This window comes from Acipenser ruthenus, chromosome 5, assembly GCF_902713425.1.
Source record: "Acipenser ruthenus chromosome 5, fAciRut3.2 maternal haplotype, whole genome shotgun sequence".
Classification (NCBI taxonomy): domain Eukaryota; kingdom Metazoa; phylum Chordata; class Actinopteri; order Acipenseriformes; family Acipenseridae; genus Acipenser; species Acipenser ruthenus.
This window is the reverse complement of record NC_081193.1, coordinates 74,336,320-74,355,737: the sequence shown is the minus strand read 5'-3', so window position 1 is coordinate 74,355,737 and position 19,418 is coordinate 74,336,320. Positions and strand designations below refer to the sequence as shown.

The 19,418-nt window shown below is 35.7% G+C and overlaps 2 protein-coding genes across 3 annotated transcripts; both read left to right on the top strand.

Annotated features, from left to right (window-relative positions):
• The first annotated feature begins 5,925 nt into the window (after window positions 1–5,925).
• On the top strand, window positions 5,926–8,543 carry LOC117402793 (gap junction Cx32.2 protein-like). 2 transcript variants are annotated; one of them, XM_034004252.3, is made up of 2 exons: window positions 5,926–6,148; window positions 6,950–8,543. In XM_034004252.3, exon 2 carries the CDS (start codon window positions 6,969–6,971, stop codon window positions 7,992–7,994), a length of 1,026 nt encoding a protein of 341 aa, XP_033860143.1. In that variant the 5' UTR covers window positions 5,926–6,148; window positions 6,950–6,968; the 3' UTR covers window positions 7,995–8,543. The 2 variants fall into 2 exon arrangements, with proteins under 2 accessions (XP_033860143.1, XP_033860142.1); XM_034004251.2 differs by lacking the exon at window positions 5,926–6,148 and adding an exon at window positions 6,360–6,536.
• Window positions 8,544–11,509: 2,966 nt separating this feature from the next.
• Window positions 11,510–19,137, top strand: LOC117402791 (gap junction alpha-1 protein). Its single transcript, XM_034004250.3, has 2 exons — window positions 11,510–11,666; window positions 16,407–19,137. The coding sequence occupies exon 2, from the start codon at window positions 16,423–16,425 to the stop codon at window positions 17,566–17,568; it is 1,146 nt and encodes a 381-aa protein (XP_033860141.1). The 5' UTR covers window positions 11,510–11,666; window positions 16,407–16,422; the 3' UTR covers window positions 17,569–19,137.
• Window positions 19,138–19,418: the final 281 nt, after the last annotated feature.

The following is a 19,418-nucleotide window of genomic DNA, read 5'->3' as shown; positions in this document are numbered from 1 at the left end:
ACATCCTGAACAATGTTGATACATCATTTCATTAATAATTAACAATATTTAATGAAGATATAGCAACATAATGAATATGCAAATGTGACTATTTTTCCTAAATAACCAATGCAAATCAGACAGCTACACAAAGGAATAAGTAATTATTTTTGTTAAATTACAAAAAACAAAAACAAAAAACATATATGAATTCAGAAATACATTTTTGTGCATTTAAAACCACACTGAGCTAGCATTTACAATTTTTTTTTTTTATATATATAGTTTCAGTTTGCCCAAGCTAGCCTTGCGGTAAACCACTGTCAATTTTTATTTTGGCTGGCATGATATGGTTTATAGTTTTATGATGGTGCTAAGGAAATGCATGTTTATTTTCAGCAATATCATATAACTTTCTATTGTAAAGTGCATTTCCACCTTGTTTATTTGTTCGTTATGACAAATATTAATGGTTAGGGTTACACCCTTGATTGCAAACATGTTAATGAATTAGACCTTTCTTTGAAACTGCAGTAAGCTCCTATTATGAAAGAAGAGTGCATCATGTATACTGCAAATTGAATTCCAAATGTATTATTAATATAAACACTTCATTGTTGGCTAGTACTCAATGCCTCAATTTGCTAATGCGTACAATATTAATTATAATCTGTCTGAGGAACACTGTTAATATAATATTCAATATCCATTAGTTAAAATATTACAAAGGCATACAAGTAAAGTCATTAATAAGACTGTGTGCAGCCTATTTCTTTTAAGAAAACAATATGTTGGCAGAGATATTTAGCTTTAAGGATTACAACTCACCTAAGATTATGAAGCAATTGCAAGTAATACCCAACATATTATTGTTCTTTGATATATTTGTATTTGCCAGGTTTAATATACATTCACAGTGGCACATTAAACCAGCATACAGTAACATACCTGTTAGTTTTTTTTTTTGTTTTTTTTTTGTGAATCTACCAAACATGTACCATAGGTGACACACTTGTTGGTAGCTCCTGTCTGCTTGAAGCAGGAGTAGTCCCTTTGGTGTGGCAGCAAAGTTCAACAAATAGTCTTGCAGTGCCTCTTCTCAGACCATGCTTATTGGGTAAACACACAACACAAGTTTTTGAAGGAACTAAAAAAATATATTATCCATAATGTCAATGGAAAAAACAGTATCTCATAGGATTGGTTTACATGCAGTAACTCCAAATGATCTCTCTATTGTCATGACAGGATGACTCGGCATGCACATACTATGCAAAATCCTCACACTAAAGGAAATGTGTTGCAAAAACATTGTATGGCTAAAAAGGTTGGGTAAATCGCATTTCCATGCTAAAACTTTTTCGAAAACAATACCATGGGCCTTATTTAGCAAATATGTGCACAGCCGCTATTGCTTGGGCAAATTATACTGAAGCTAATACAAACTACAATAAAAAAAAAACGCAGCTCTTTGCAAAAACAAATAGTAAACCTTATTCACAGGGCAAGATTTGTTTCAGAAGAACAAAAGCATGACATTTTTTTTTTAAACTGCTGATTCCACACATTTCTTCAATGAGTCAAATATGGGGGTTAATATCAGGTTGCTGCAAGACTTCCAAAACGAAGCTCCAGAAATATACAAAAAGGCCCTGGGTGAATAAAGCATCAACTGAGGAATTTGTTTGGCTCCCCAATAACAAAACTACAACAACATGCTGCTGGCAAAAGCCTCACACTGGCCCTGCAGAATTGAGATTCAGGTATTATTATTATTATTATTATTATTATTATTATTATTATTATTATTATGATGATGATGATGATGATGATGTGGGAAATGTGGGCAAGTAGGGTAGCCTATAGATTTACTACCAGTATTTTGAAAATGTACTACCGTAAGATTACCATAAGGATCAGAATTTTGGAAGCTAGCCTTCCATAACTACATGTAAATCCAAATTACACCAAATGCAATACAGTGCACTTTATAAGAATCACATCCAGCCCGGAAGATTGGTTTCTCATAAGCGGTTGATTCTTAAATGTGGACCAATATGATTAGAATTAGCAAAAGCATGCCTCAACCCATCAGCAGTTTAAATGCAGTATAAAAATGTCAATGGTGCTCAATCACTGAGGACAATACATCACAACAATCAAAACATGTCCTTGTGTGTAAGCAACTTGTTATATGATCACAATTATGTTTACTCAAGGCTGCAGAATTCTATTTTACTACAGTATACTTGAGAAGCGATCGTCTCATCAGGGTGCCTAGTTTAACTGCCGTGCGGTGTTATGTGTAAGGGCCTTTGAATTAAAATGACATTACAGTACAGTATTTTACTGTCAGGACTCCCACTGCATTTAAGCATCTGTGGCTTGCTTTGTTTCAGTTGCGATGCAAATCTCACCGTTTTTCCCTAAGTGGAGATGAGGATAACATTATGGGCCCTATTTACAAAGCATTAACTGAAGAGGTTTTTAATGCAAACATTTTCAGTGACTGTTTTCATGAATAAAAAATGATATCCATTAATTTTACCATTAAAAGGCAGCTGAACCAGCTGGTTGATGTTTGTAATTCCTAAATTAAAGGTCCAGTAAAAAAAAAAAAAAATCCTCAAATGTTGTTCCCTTTCATGCCAGCAATCCGAATCTATAGTGAAACATGTTTTCTACTGTCTATTTCTCTAAGTGACAGTTAAAGGGTTAAATGTTTTCTAGCTTTACTATTAATAGTGAAACTTTCAAAAATGCCAAAGTCCCAGAGTTTTAAGTTTGTAACCCCAGTCAAGTGTTTACCAGTGTTCTGGACAAACGTCATTCAGCATGTTATATTTGATTTATATTGTGCAATAGATAAAAACGTGCAGACACACACTGTATGGCATTGAACAGTTGGGAAACTAAACATTTGGGTTCCCTGCTAAGTTAACAGACAGTTTTATGAAAATCATTTGATCACCAGTCAACCATATATCTGGTTTCTCTTTTTAGAATGTGGTTTTATTTCATAGATAACTTACAACAATAAAACAGAATGCACAATAAAAGAAGGATGTTAATAAAAAAGTAAACAAAGGCATCAAAGCTAAAACAACGTTAGATTAAAATTTTAACCAGCTGTTAGCTGTTATTCATTGTTTTTTTTCTTTCCTCAATAAATGATAAATTACATAAATATTATGTTTATTTTTAGGCAGCATTACAAATAAAATAATTAATAAAATATAAAAGTCTTCATACTAACACCAGGAGTAATGTATACAGTAGCAATCTGGACTATTTGTGTTATGTGTTATATGGTTTTGTGTCGCTGTTCCGTGTTTTGTCAATGTCCTGAGTGCCTGTGCATGTGAGTGAGGGGAGAGCGTGATCGAGTCGTGGTCCCAGTGTGCTTGTGAATGTTGTCCAATAACATGTCTTGTTATGTCTAAATGTTACATGTTTTGGGGTATAAAGGGGCAGTGTGCACACTGCTGTGAGCTGTGTTGTGGTGACCTGACCTTGTGTCAATAAAATCTTGATTGAGATCTTGCTGTGGTCGTCTGCCTCCCTTTTGTTTACCCCGGAACGCTACAATACTGTCAATATGTGCTTATTTGTGTAATAATATGTGCAGCAGTGTGGAGTAGTGGTTAGGGCTCTGGACTCTTGACCGGAGAGTCGTGGGTTCAATCCCAGGTGGGGGGACACTGCTGCTGTACCCTTGAGCAAGGTACTTTACCTAGATTGCTCCAGTAAAAACCCAACTGTGTAAATGGGTAAGTGTATGTAAAAAATAATGTGATATCTTGTAACAATTGTAAGTCGCCCTGGATAAGGGTGTCTGCTAAGAAATATAATAATAATAATAACTAATGTGAGTTACTTACCTATGTCCCTGTGACAGCTTTGTTGTCTCTTATTCTGATTAACAAAAATGTAATTATTTTCAAATTATAAAATAGAAATGGATCATGGCTTTTGTTTCTGTTTCTATTTCTTTAGATTACTATAATAAGTGATTGTGACAGAGACAAAGTGATTCTTGGTGATACATCTGCCTCCCGACCTGTGAGGGCGCTGTGTAAAGGGAATAGAGTACCCTGGACTGGATGGCCAGACAATTCATTTCCAGGGTTAGGCGGAAGTTGGTCATCTAGAAAGGGGGCGGAGCTCCGGTAAACTAAATCATCGACCTGGAAAGGAAACGAGTGGCAGCTGTGGATTGGAGGAGCTGTTGCACTCGTTAACCAAGGGGTCATAATAGATGTTACAAAAGGGGAGGGAGCGATGTGATCTGTTCCTTTGTAAGTGGTTAAAGCGAAACCAAAAGGAGGCCTGTGTTGTGAACCGAGAGTGTTTTGTTTGTTTTGTTTGTCATGTCTAAAGAGTACATGTTTGTTATTTAGATGGCTAACACGATCCAGAGCTGTCGCCAGAGGCTAGCACTAAACCCGGACAACACTTCACCTTATTTGCACAATAAACTGCATTTGCACTACAAGCACACACTGCGGATTTGTGTTTGTGTTATGTGTGGGTGTAAAAGATCGGGACTGTTTATTATTTCGGGACCAGCCCGCGGATTACAGTAAAGTAATACACGTCGCTGTACTGCTTATCATTGTTATTATTTACTGCTGTTTTGCCATCAGGCAATTGGATTATAAAATAAAACACCATTGCACCTGGATGATCATTGTCTGTTTATTGATCACCTGCACCTACACACTGTTAACCACTTTGCCACAGTAATATAACTTTTATCTGTAGTTTTTAACATATTTATTTAATATTTCAACATATTTAATTATTGATGAAAATGTGTTTTGCTTTTCTTTTTCAGTGTAAGAGTTCCATTAAAAAATACAAAAGATTGATGTCTCATGCCCATCAGTCATTTTATTCTATAATCAACACATGGGGGCATTGACCTTTCAGATAGGCTAGTTCATCTGTACAAGAGCCCATGAAGTCACGCAGCTGGTACCTGCCCCTGTTTGGCTTCATTTTGGATCTACCCATCGCCAATGCTTGGCTGATGTACAAGAGGAACTGTGATCTTCTGAAAAGCCAAAACCACTCAAAAGGTTTTGTCTGTCCGTAACCCAGACACTGAAATTAGTCAACAAAGCTCCAGCCAGGGTTGGCCGACCACCAATTTCACCAAAGCTGAGAAAGACTGAAAAGAAGTGCCACCAGAATTCTAGAGCCCCCAAGCCGACACCTGATGTGCGCTGTGATAATTATGGTCACTGGCCAGTCTTTGGTGACCAGCCTGGTCGTTGCAACCTGTGCCCAAAGGGTGTGTCCCAATGGAGGTGCTCCAAGTGCAGCGATGGAAAGCTGTTCCTGTGTTTAAACAATAAGCAACAGTGCTTTGTGAAATACCACCAGAAGAAATAGCTTATTACGTGTGATCCTTCCATGTTGTCTATAGTCTAAATAACAGAATTCCGATTGTAACTGATAGCTAAATATGCTATAGTTGCATAAGTTAATGCTCAATTTGTATTGCCTCAGCCTCCATGTAAGTGGTATGCAATCATACAAAAATGGTTTTATGTGCATTTACAATGCTTTATGCTCACTTGTTAAGAAAGGTTGTTAAAATCTTTATTTTACCATTAAAAGGCAGCTCAACCGGCTGGTTGATGTTTGTAATTCCTAAATTAAGGGTCCAGTAAATTTTTTTTTTAAAAAATCCTCAAATGTTGTTCCCTTTCATGCCAGCAATCCGAATCTATAGTGAAACATGTTTTCTACTGTCTATTTTTTTGAGTGACAGTTAAAGGGTTAAATGTTTTCTAGCTTTACTATTAATAATTAAACTTTCAAAAATGCCAAAGTCCCAGAGTTTTAAGTTTGTAACCCCAGTCAAGTGTTTACCAGCGTTCTGGACAAATGTAATTCTTGTTATGTTTGATTAATATTGTGCAATAGATGAAAACGTGCAGACACACACTGTATGGCATTGAACAGTTGGGAAACTAAACATTTGGGATCCCTGCTAAGTTAACAAGCAGTTTTATAAAAATCATTTGAACACCACTCGGTTTGTAAAAAGCTAATCAACGGTATCCAGTACAGAGCTTAATAGTAACTGTATGCTTTGAACAATGAGACCTGGGTTCAATCACTTGGGCGCTGAGGTACCTTCCCAGCAATTCCTTAAAATGTATGTACGTTTTTGTAATACAGTTATTTTCCATTGTAAGAACATACTGTGCAATTGAGAAAAGTTTTAAAGTAAATCTAGTCAATAACTTCCAACTGAATCCACTAGATGTCAGTATTTTGAAAGCTAACATTTTATTAATTTGCAAACTACAGTACTTGAGGTTCAGAACCGTTTCCTACAAACACCGATAAGCCGAATTCAGCACGTGGATTACATTAATGATTATTTTGGGTTTGGTGAAATGTTTAACGTAAGCCCTACAAACCTTGATTGACCAGAGTCCACATGGCATGGGCTTGTAGCAACAGTTCATCCTAAAACATTCAGTAGAAAATTTACATTATAATAAGCTCTAATATACCAGGAGACAAAGACAACTGTTTCTGTGAGTGCATCTATTATTGTATCTTTAAAGTGATGTAATGTATATGTAGTGTTTGCTTTATTATTTAAACTTTTAAGAAACTAAACGGATCAACTTGATCAAGAACTGGAACATTTTACAGAACTTGAGTATGCCCCTGAACTACATCAAACACCTATCATTATCCCAGAATTACCCTTTAAATAAGTGGATGATGCAATCAAATGGGATTTTCTGGTGCTGTAAAATGTTCTAAAATCACAGCTGTGGCTTATCAATAAATTGAATGAATCATTTAAAACTAACTTGTGCTATTAATTTGAAACTAAAAAGGTAAATACATTCTAGTGTATTCATTGCTACATTTTCAATATAGCAGTAGCAGAAAAATAGTATTTGTGTGTGTAACTCAGGTGTCTATTTTTACTTGACAGGTAAGACAACTGGACAAACATGGGTGACTGGACATTTCTGAGCAGATTACTGGAGAAAGTGCAGTCCCATTCCACAGCGGTTGGAAGGATTTGGCTGACTGTACTGTTTGTCTTCAGGATTTTAGTACTGGGAGCTGGGGCCGAGAAGGTCTGGGGTGATGAACAGTCTGGGTTTATCTGCAACACGCAACAACCTGGTTGCAAGACTGTCTGTTACGACAGTGCTTTCCCCATCTCCCACATCCGCTACTGGGTCCTTCAGATCATCTTTGTCTCAACTCCAACATTAGTCTATCTCGGGCACGTTTTGCATGTGATTGGAAAGGAAGCAAAACATAGGCAGAATAAGCAGAGTGAAAGTGAATATGAGGGACTGATCTTCATGAAAGCCAAGAAGTTACCAAAATATACAGATGAACAGGGAAAAGTCAGAATTCGAGGATGTTTGCTGGGCAGTTACCTGACTAATGTCACTTGCAAAATATTGTTGGAGGTGGCATTCATTGTAGGCCAGTGGTATCTCTATGGCTTCACACTTGAACCCATGTTTTTGTGTAACAGGGAGCCCTGTCCTCACTATGTAGAATGCTTCATTTCACGTCCCACTGAGAAGTCCATTTTTATTGTGTTTATGTTTGTGGTAGCCTGTGTGTCCCTGGCTTTAAACCTCATTGAAATATTGTTCCTCTGTGGGAGTAGGATTAGAGATAGCACAAAAAAATGGAATCAGCACCAGATTGATGACCTAAAACACACTTCTGAAAGGATTTCAGATTTTAGAGCAGCTCCCCTTTCTGACATTGACTTTTCCAGTAAAGAGGACCTCATGTCTCAGAACAGGATGAACTATAAGTTTGAGCAGAATGGGGAGAAGTTGGAGAGCGAGTTCAGTAAAAGTGTTGGTGGAGAGGAGCAGGAGAAGGAGCCAGGAGCTGAACAAGAACAACCCATTACAGGGGAACCTCAGATAGTCATCCACAGCTCTGAAGGAAGCATGGAAAGTGTACTAGTAGAGAATTGTTTAAGGAAAGATAGATATATTTAAGACAATAAGGCAGCCCATATATATGGTTTCTCTTTTTAGAATGTGATTCTATTTCATAAAGAACCTACAATGATAAAACAGAATGCACAATAAAAGAAGGATGTTAATAAAAAAATAAACAAAAGGCTATAGTGTTCGAAGTATCTAATTGTCATAATTGCTAAAACATTAGGTTAAAATTTAAACCAACTGTTAGCTGTTATTCTTTTATTTTCTTTTTTCAATAAATGATAAATTACATAAATATTATGTTTATTTTTAGGCAGCATTATGAATAAAATAATTAATAAAATATAAAAGTCTTCATACTAACCACAGGAGTAATGTTTACAGTATATATACTGTCAATATGTGCTTATTTGTGTAATAATATGTGCTTATTTGTGTAATAATATGTGCTTATTTGTGTAATAATATGTGCTTACTTGTGTAATAATATGTGCTAATGTGAGTTACTTACCTATGTCCCATGTGACAGCTTTGTGGTCTCTTATTCTGATTAACAAAAATGTAATTATTTTCAAATTATAAAATAAAAATGGATCATGGCTTTTGTTTCTGTTTCTATTTCTTTAGATTACTATAAGTGATATAACTTTTATCTGTAGTTTGCAACATATTTATTTCCTATTTCAACATATTTAAGTGCAGATATTCAAATGCTTCATTTACAATTCCCACAAATACTAGTTTAGGAATTTACAAATACAGTAGTATATTATCATGCATCACATGGTAAATGTGTAGCAAAGTGTAGTAAAACCTAGCGAAAGCAAGGTAAAGCACAGGTACACATGGTAAATCAAAGGTAAGTAAGGTAAGACATACAGTAGTATACGATTGTCATTATAAAGCACTGAAAATGCATAATATAAGTATAGGGAAAAGCATCATGCAAATTTACTCTGGTGAACTTTTATAATGTGACTGCCTCTTGAAATATTTAAATACCAAGGCCAATAGCTTTTTATTTTATGGAAATAAAATGAAATTTTCTTGAAGCGACATATAATTATTACATGCACTAAAATATGTTTCTCTAAACCTAATTATTGATGAAAATATGTTTTCTTTTTTCAGTGTAAGATTTCCCTTCAAAAATATAAAACCAGCGCCCATACAAATGTGTGGTCTTCTGTTTTAACTGTATACATGCCAGCCATTTAAAGTACAGTTTTCAACTTCATTACCTTAATATTATTGTAATAATGATACTGAGTTTAATGAGGGGTAGAAAGTTTGATTTTAAAAGTCTAGTGCAATAAGTATGCATTTAGGTGGAGACCATAATTATTTTCAGGCAGGTATTAGCCTTTAGCATTTTAAAACAGTAATTGTGTTTAATTATCATACTTCATATTTGAGTCAAGAATAAACTATTATTTGCAGAATATTTGTGTTTTACATAACATATAATTTTAGGTGGGTAATTCTTCACATAACTGTGGTGGTGTTATATGCTACAACCATTTCATGTTTGGAAGCCTAAGCCAGTGTTATTTTGTGTCTGGCAGTACTGTCACACAGGGTAAAATACACATGAATATGTGTCTGCAAAATACAGACACTCTTATCTCACGGGAAAAACATCCCTCAGCTAAAATGACAGTGAAATTGAGACTACAATGACACAGATTTAGTATTGACATACCTGTATATGTAAGAATAATGTGCCAGTTGTGACAGTATTGTCACATCGAGACACAGTCTGTGATAGTGTCTAAAGTGTCTACAGATTAATTAAATATCAAAACACATTTTTTAATATGGTAACTGTCTTTACAACTTCAAATTTACCAGTTTAACTGAGGTCAGTCAACCTAAAAAAGGGTTTAATCACCCCATTATTGTTTACAAGAAAAGATTCCTCTATATAACTTACACATACCCTAAAGCACATACTGTAATATCACCGTAACTAAGTGTTGCCCTGCTATTTGTGTTTTCTTAGAAAGCAAAGTCAAAGTTTTAACTCAGTACTGTATTTTGACAAAGAAACATTGTATTACAATACTGTTATCTGCCTTTAAAGAAAAGACATAAGCCCCCATAAAACCCTATAAAAAGCATTTAATTGTGGACATTTACAAAGAACTTACACAAAAACTACTCTGGTTTGGCATCCAATGTGTTCTTCACGGTTTTAATTGTAGAGACTATACTAACACAGACTGTCGATCAACGAAAAACACTGAGGCTTCAGATAATCTTCATTACAAATCTAAACTTATCACAGGGTGTAATGTATAAGGTAAGCGTGTTTTAGTTTTTCACAGTAGCTTTGCAAACTGTCGAAATAACTTCATAGTCAGAATAGCATTGCATGTACTTAAAAATGAAGTTACTCCTAAATTTTTTATTTGAATTAAAAAAAAAAAAAATGTAAAAAATGATCTTTCTGTACACGTTGAAATAGTTTTCAGGAAGATTTTGTTTTAAGGTGTATCTTAACTGTTATTTTTTAACCCTTATAATGCCAATACAAATTTGTTTAGGGCATATAAAGTGTAATACATGACCTGCTGCAAAGGAGCAGTGAGTACATTTTTTTCCCCCAACAGACAACCTTTATTAAAAACATAAAATACATTTGTCTTGTATGGGCCGTTTCTTGCAACGTATATGGATGGCTCAAATAAAAACTAAAACATTATGTGCGACTCAAATTAAATTGTTGCCTTCATAAGATTGGCCGTTGCTTTTAAATTGATATGCATAAGATGGCGCTATAAACACAGGCAACGCATTTTATACTCAGATTTGAATGGCACGCCGACTTTTAAAGTTTTTAAGACAGTATTTGTATAATAAATAAAAATGTTAGCTGAGATAATGAACAATTAATTCCATCTTGTTAGTCCCAACAGCAATTACAGTATTGTATTTGATATTTTATTTTAGTTCACTCTTCATAAGATGTCACGGTATTTGTGCAATTCACATTGTTTAGACTTTCCCATGCCTCTATGAATGGTCTGTTCTTTACCATAGTTTTAGGTAAAGTTTTACCGTCCACATGTTTGATTTACCATGCTCACATGTGCTTTATGCTTGCACAATGCTTTAACCACGTTTCAATTCATTGGCTATGCTTTTACTTAGTATAAGCTACTATTAGCCTATAGAGAACTTCACTATAGGATACATTGTTTAAAATGTGTTGCTTATATAGTATTTTCAGACTTTATAGTAAAACCGGTAGTAAATAAAGACAGTAGCAAATATACATGGCTTCAATGACTCTGATATCATACTGAAATTAAATACATTAAAAAAATTATATTATATAATGTAGGTTCCTCATTAATTCATTGATAACCCGTGTTTCTGGGTTATCCAATAGATCAATAAGATTACACTCTGGAATCCCTTTCTATTAAAAAAAAAAAAAACCCAGGTGGTTACATTTTCACGCAAGGTTATTAAACTTCTTGGTTTTAATTCCTACAGTTGTTTCGTGAGAGGTCCGAAAGATTCCTACGTCAGTAGTCAGGTGACTGCAAACTTTTAAAACCCCGAAGGAGACAGCTATAATAAGCAGGGAAAGTTTGACAACCGGCGGTTCCGCTGTTGTTCAAAAACGTGGATTTTAAGAAGATACTGTAAAACGTTTCAGAACAAATACTCTGCAGTCCTCGGAGGCTTTCGTGTGATTCTGTTGAAGCTTAGTAGGTAAGTCAGGACAGTTTAAAAAGTTTTAAACTATTAATTACTTTATGTCTTCATAACGTTTTCAGACAGTCTGTTAGTCGGCTCAAAAGTTAGTCGTACACCACAATGCTGTGATAACATAATATGTGCTTTCTTTTACTGTTGGAATCCTTACTATACGTTAGACCTATTTAAATGTAAATTGTTTTCTACATGGGTTTGTTGTTATTTAATAATAATAATAATAATAATAATAATAATAATAATAATAATAAAGTTGATATGCATGTGTTAAAACTTTTTAAACAACGGTTTTTGTTTTTCTTGGCAAAATGTCAAACACTACACGTATGGTAAAAGAACTACAGCTTTGATTCAAATATAAATATTAAGTTAAATATTTAATGGTGGCTTTTCACGTGCAGTGTACTTGCAAACTCTAAACTCAAAGCAACGTCATCTTGTTACCGTCATTCCACTTATTTTGTATTATAAATGCACAAAAATATCCTACTCATGGATGTTAAACAGCATATTTTAAAAGCATATTATTGAAAAGCTATAAAACAAGCTATACAACTACAAATTAATCAAAGATTACAGTCTGCTGTTCACATCTGGAGGACATGATCTACTTTGAAGTTTTCTAAATAGAGGAACTAAATACAGTATTGGCTAAACCAGTGGTGCCAATAATGAAAAGTTGTATATAAAATGATAAGCACACCAGAAAGCTTTGGGTTATAGTCCCTTCTAATTTGCGCAGATGATTGTACATAAACTAAAGCCAGCCAGCGCATATTAAAACGTCACGAGATTTTCATTTAAGGGAATCGTTGAGCAAAATAAGTAAATTCAGATCTATTTGTAAGTTAACATTTACATGTTCTCACTATTTAAAGACATTAAAACATAGTCGTTTCTACGTAGATAAAATTTAAACAAGTTATATATCATCCTTTAAAAAAAAACGTGTTATAAATGATTGCATAAACTTTAGGATGTTTTAGAGCCCAGAGAGAAAAAAAAATAAATCATAAAAAATAAACAATAGTTGTAATAGTTGCTGAAAAACAATTGTTAAAAACATATTGTTAAAAATAACTGTAGATTCTGAGCTGTGAGATTTGATCTGCGCACACGTTATTTCTTTATTACCTACATGTATTAAAATGGGATTTATTCCTCATATATTTTGGGTCAGACGGTATTCACTTGTCCAGCTCTGTATTGAGTGTAGATGGCTCCTTTTATTATCAACAGATGCTTGGTTTATGTACCACCACCAGATGCGAACGATTAAAATGGGAGTCTAATGTAGAGGGTAGTTATTTTCCTGCACTGATAAAGGCATTAGCCAAAACGTTTATCCACTTCTTTAGTTTCCTGTAAGTTTTACTTCAGATTTGTGATTGTGTGTTTAAATGGTTGAACATTTTCTAATTCCAAATAGAATTCAACTTTTTTAATCCACATGTGAACTCCAGTTAACAAGCTCCCAACGTTATATAGTGCATTATTTTGTTACTTTTCTTTTGAAATATTGAAAAAGATTGGAAGTAGGCCTAATATATAATCTAGCTTTATTAAAATATTGACATGCAGTATCTTGTTTTCATCATGAGGTATTCATACATTAATATACCATTTCTTCAGCATGACATGCTGTAAACGGGTTTTGTTTTTAATGCTTTCTATATTTTTCGGCTTCTGGAAAGAACCTTATAATACAAGAAGGTTGACATTTTCTTTTCAGATGCAGCTGATGAGGTTCACACTGGTCCAACTGATTGTGTAACTCACTAAACAGCTGATAAACATGTCACTATAATACATTTCATCATAATACCCATTTTTAATGATGATTGTACTGGTGCATTTTATTTTAAAAATTAGACACAAAACCAATATCCACCAAATAAGGAGCGCTTCTTTGAGAGATGTGTAAAAACACTGTTAAAACAGCTCTACTTTTAAAGAGTACATCAGCACTACATGAAAAATAAAACATAAACTATCCCACCTTGCTCTTCTGAATGTATTTGGTCATTGTATAATAATCCATATGCGCCCAAACATCTGCATAATGCCACACTGCTATGTCCAAAATCACTTTTCTTGAGCATCTCTTCTGAGCCAAAAAACATGACTTCCACATGTACCCTCACATGTGCTCTGAAACATACCAGTGCATGCCCAATGAAGCGTATAAGCTATATTACCTCCGTGTGGAAACACACTAGTCTGTGTGACAAACATGGTCCGGCTAATTTTCCACAAGGAATTAACTTGTACCTGCTTTCATTCTGTGTAGTAGACATATTCTAACTGTACATGTTTCCTTGGCATGTTGTATTTTGATGTATTATTATGAATAATGATGCATTCAATAAAAAGTAAATAAAAAAAACACGTCTGTGCTGTGTAAGTGGTTGCGGGGAAAAGAAAATCCAAAACAGAGTTGTTCTCGTTTCCAACTAATGAAGGGACCTACCCACAATTATAGCAGCACTGTGTCATTAACAGTTTAAATTCTAATTTTCCTCAGCAACACAGTGTGACTGTACGCAGGGAACGTCCGAAATAATGCCAGACAATATTTCAACATCGGATTGTTCAGAAACTGATCAGATGGAATTTGTGGCTGAATTCGACTTTCCCACTCAACGGTGTGTAGATGGTTGTGCATGTGTTGTGTCAGGAAATGCAAAATAAAACCAAATATGAAGGATGAAAAAATGCAATATTTATTATTTTTTTTCTTCTTTTTTTATTGAATGCAATATTAATCACAATAATACATCAAAATACAACATGCAAAGGAAACATGTACAATGTGAAAGATCTCTGCTACACAAAATGAAAGCAGGTACAAGTTCCTTCCTTATGGAAAATTAGCCGGACCATGTTTGTCACACAGACTAGTGTGTTTCCACGTGGAGGTAATATAGTTTACACAACGCTTCATTGGGCATGTGGTCATCTGACAGTACACATATGCAAATGTGCAAATGTTTGGACGCGTTCAGATTATTATACAATGACCAAATACATTCGGAACAGCAAGGTGGGGTAGTTTATGTTTTATTTTTCATGTAGTGCTGATATACCCTTTAAGGTTATGTAATAACACTATGTAACACAATTTTTGTTCCTGGGTAGTAAGTGTTATTTCCTAATTGCTTATGCCTCAAAAGTATAGAAAATGGCTATTATTCCCCACAAACTTTGCTTTTGTGACCAGGACAGTGATATTTTGAAATGTACCTATTTCCAATGAGAAAATAGGCAAATTTGTGTCTTTTCGTTCACATAAAGTCAGATAAAAACAACATATGAATCCAAATTAACATGTATTTATACTAAAGTAATACAAAAATGACTACAAAAGATTTAGAAGTGAGTAGTTTTTCGAGATTTACGACTATACTGTAAATCACTTTCACGAATCAGCCCCCAAATGTAGTCTCCCATCATGTTCTCGTTATACTGTCCTTGGCAGCGGCGTTCAAAGTCCAGTATATCCTGGTGGAAGCGCTCGCCTTGCTCCTCCGAGTACGCTCCCATGTTCTCCTTGAATTTATCAAGATGAGCATCAAGGATATGGACTTTGAGGGACATCCTACAGCCCATTGTGCCGTAGTTCTTCACCAGAGTCTCAACCAGCTCCACATAGTTTTCGGCCTTGTGATTGCCCAGGAAGCCCCAAACCACTGCCACAAAGCTGTTCCAAGCCGCTTTCTCCTTACTAGTGAGCTTCTTGGGGAATTCATTGCACTCCAGGATCTTCTTTATCTGTGGTCCGACGAAGACACCGGCTTTGACCTTTGCCTCACACAGCTTAGGGAAGAAGTCTTGAAGGTACTTGAAGGCTGCCGACTCCTTATCTAGAGCTCTGACAAATTGTTTCATAAGGCACAATTTGATGTGCAGTGGTGGCATCAGCACCTTCTGGGGGTCCACCAGTGGCTCCCACTTGACGTTGTTCCTCCCCACAGAGAACTCGGTCCGCTGTGGCCAGTCCCGCCTGTGGTTGCTGTCCCAAAGACAAAGATAGCAGGGAAACTTGGTAAAACCGCCTTGGAGACCCATCAGGAATGCCACCATTTTGAAGTTTCCTATGACCTTGATGCCATCTCCAGAAAAATGCAGATATGTATCCACTTAGGCAGCTGGAACTAAACTGAACTGGTGGGCTTAAGGCCCCTGTATTTATACTACTATTTATATTACTGGAAAGTTCTAGAAAGTTCTAGAAGTTACTCCAAGTTTACTCAGCACTGAATCTATCTGGAATGTTCTGGAAAATAGGTAAATTTCAAAATATCACTGTCCTGGTCACAAAAGCAAAGTTTGTGGGGAATAATAGCCATTTTCTATACTTCTGAGGCATAAGCAATTAGGAAATAACACTTACTACCCAGGAACCAAAAAAAAAAAAAATTGTTATACGGTGTAATCAGATATCGCACTATTATTTTAACAATTTCAGTCAGTTTGCTCTAAATATCCATAGCTCCTTTCTAAACATAGCAGTCACCTAAATAAGAGGTAAACTCATGCTATGATAAAAACAACTGAACTAATGGTTTACTCAGATTACTAAAATGCTGCAAAATGAGTCACTTAAGAATGTCTGTGGTTAATATTTTGATGTATTCTGCTCAGCAAATGTTTCTTTCTAATTGTGTTTCTTTTTTTTTTGGTTGGAGATCTAAAATGAATGCCAGTCTAACTTGTTTTACTGCTTGTTTTTTACAGGTAGCATTCAGTCAAAATGGGTGACTGGAGTGCTCTAGGAAGACTTCTTGACAAAGTCCAGGCCTACTCAACAGCAGGAGGAAAGGTGTGGCTTTCGGTTCTTTTCATCTTTCGAATCCTGGTCCTGGGGACGGCAGTCGAGTCGGCCTGGGGGGATGAACAATCTGCTTTCAAGTGCAACACTCAGCAACCAGGTTGTGAGAATGTCTGCTACGACAAATCATTCCCCATTTCCCATGTCCGCTTTTGGGTCATGCAGATTATATTTGTCTCAACCCCAACACTACTTTACCTTGCTCACATTTTCTACCTTATGCGAAAAGAGGAAAGATTGAATAAGAAAGAGGTGGAACTGAAAGCGGTCCAGAATGATGGTGGCGACGTGGACCTGCCCCTCAAGCAGATTGAAATCAAGAAGTTTAAGTATGGTCTGCAGGAGCATGGGAAGGTAAAGATGAAGGGTGCCCTCTTGCGCACCTACGTTGTGAGCATTATCTTTAAATCATTCTTTGAAGTTGGTTTCCTGTTGATACAGTGGTACATTTATGGGTTTAGTCTGGAGGCTGTATATACCTGCAAGAGGGATCCATGTCCACACCAAGTAGACTGTTTCCTCTCTCGTCCTACTGAGAAGACCATCTTTATCATCTTCATGTTAGTGGTGTCTTTAGTGTCCTTAGTGTTGAATGTGATTGAGTTATTCTATGTCTTTTTCAAAAGCATAAAGGATCGTGTGAAGGGAAAAAGAGATCCTTACTCATCTAGTGGTGCAATGAGCCCGACATCTAAGGACTGTACCTCTCCAAAGTATGCCTTCTACAATGGCTGCTCCTCTCCCACCGCCCCCTTGTCTCCCATGTCTCCTCCTGGGTACAAGCTTGCCACTGGGGACAGGACCAACTCATGCCGCAACTATAACAAGCAAGCCACTGAGCAGAATTGGGCCAATTACAGCACCGAACAGAACCGCCTAGGACAAACTGGCAGCACCATCTCCAACTCTCACGCACAAGCGTTTGACTTCCCTGATGACACCCATGATAATAAGAAACTAGCACCTGGACATGAGCTCCATCCTCTGGCTCTCATGGACCCCAGGCCCTTGAGTAGAGCCAGCAGCCAAGTCAGCAGCAGAGCTAGACCAGATGACCTTGAGGTCTAGCCCTATTCACTTTAGAGAATATAGGCATTGAGGTGTCTTTTATGTTCGAAAGGGGTGGTACTTTCCATTTCATAGTTTCGACTAGGAACTAGTAAACTCAGAGACATAATATACTTACACTGTTGGAGGTACTATCCATTATGATGACATCAAAACTAGGGGAGTTATCAAGTTGATACTAAACAAAATGCCAGCAGGGGACAGCGAGTACAATACAAACAAACACATTCAAATAGTCCCAGTTTTTTTCTTTAGAAGATGAAGCCTTGGTGATGTGTCTCATTTATGCTGGTTTGGTAGAGAGAGAGAGAGAGATTTTTTTTCTATGCCCACACAAGAACATTCCATTTTGAGATTTTGCACTTTGATGTCACACTGCCCAACATATCATAACTCTTAAAATGGTTTAAAGCAATGCCTACATTTTGACTCACATAATCACTTCCTGAAACCCTGCAGAATGACCTTCATTCTTTTGAAGTTTCCAACTATATGCTGTAAAACAAATGGGTTTGCATTAAAATGTATTTATTAGTTTAAAAATGCAGGACATCCACCACTAGACAATGAATGACTACTAATTTAGGTCATTACCATATTAATAATATATATGATTTCAATAGACCCACTCACCATATTTATTGATTAATGTTCCCTGTTTAAAAAAATATTGTTTTATTATTATTTTTTAATTATAGATTACTTTAATTTCCTGATAAACTTTGAATTTATGTGGGGTAGTTTTATTTGTTTGTTGTCTTTGATTTTGTGAAACAGTGGGCATATACACAGTGTAATAAACTCCTGCTGTGTAAGTAGGGCACACCTTTTTCTCCATATAACATATTTCCCTTATATTCCCAGAAGGGATAATGGTTTGTTTTTAATATATGGTATTTGGGTTTTTGCTAAGCATTAGCAATTTTTTTTTTTGTTATTATTAATTTTTGGTGTGAATGTTTTTTTTTTTGTTTTTTTAATGATGTAATCATTACTGTGTGATAGATATGTAGTACTGTAAATCAAGCTAACTATGTCACTAATGTGAGATTTTAGAAGAATGCTTTTAGAGCTGGACTAATGTTTAGTCGAAAATAAAAGATATACGCCAGTGTAGCCCATTATTCACCAAACACTTTTGTGGAATTTTAGTTTGAGCCTTTTTTAAAGACAATGTAACTTTTCATTATAGTATTTTGTACGACTGGGTACTGAAAGTCAGAAGTTCTTGAGCTACAATGGTGTTTGCACTGAGACTTTGGTTAGGATGCATTATGATGCGGAAGGGTGCTTATTGTTAATAGTATGCATGTTACTAATTTATTCTACAATACACCAGACTGAAAATTCACTATGGTCAATTATTTCTGACTTTTCCAATGCATTTCAATATTATCTTCAGAGCAACATGCAAGGTATCTTCATTCACAGAGCAGGCCTGTTGTACAGCATGTTCATTTGATATTCCATTAAATCCACTGTTGTGCAGTGCTTTATTGCATGTTAGCAACAAAATGCCATTAATCATCTCTATTTTAACCAATAAAGATATTTTTTTCTTCTTAAAAATGGTTTCTGTTTTAAACATTTCTCATTCAGAGGTCTGGGGTTGTTATTTGTCAAGCAGATCAAGATTTGGGTTCCATAGACCTTCATTAAAACTTATCCTGGACTACCTAAATAAGCATTCCGCTGGTTTCACAGACTCTGATTAGAGATAGTTTTAGAACACCTTACCTAAGATCAAATTAGTTAGTTCAAGATGTTGGGTCAGAGTCTGTGAAACCAGCCAATTAGGTACAGTACAAGACTAGCCCTGACCAGGGTCACTGCCAAATGACTCCCACCAT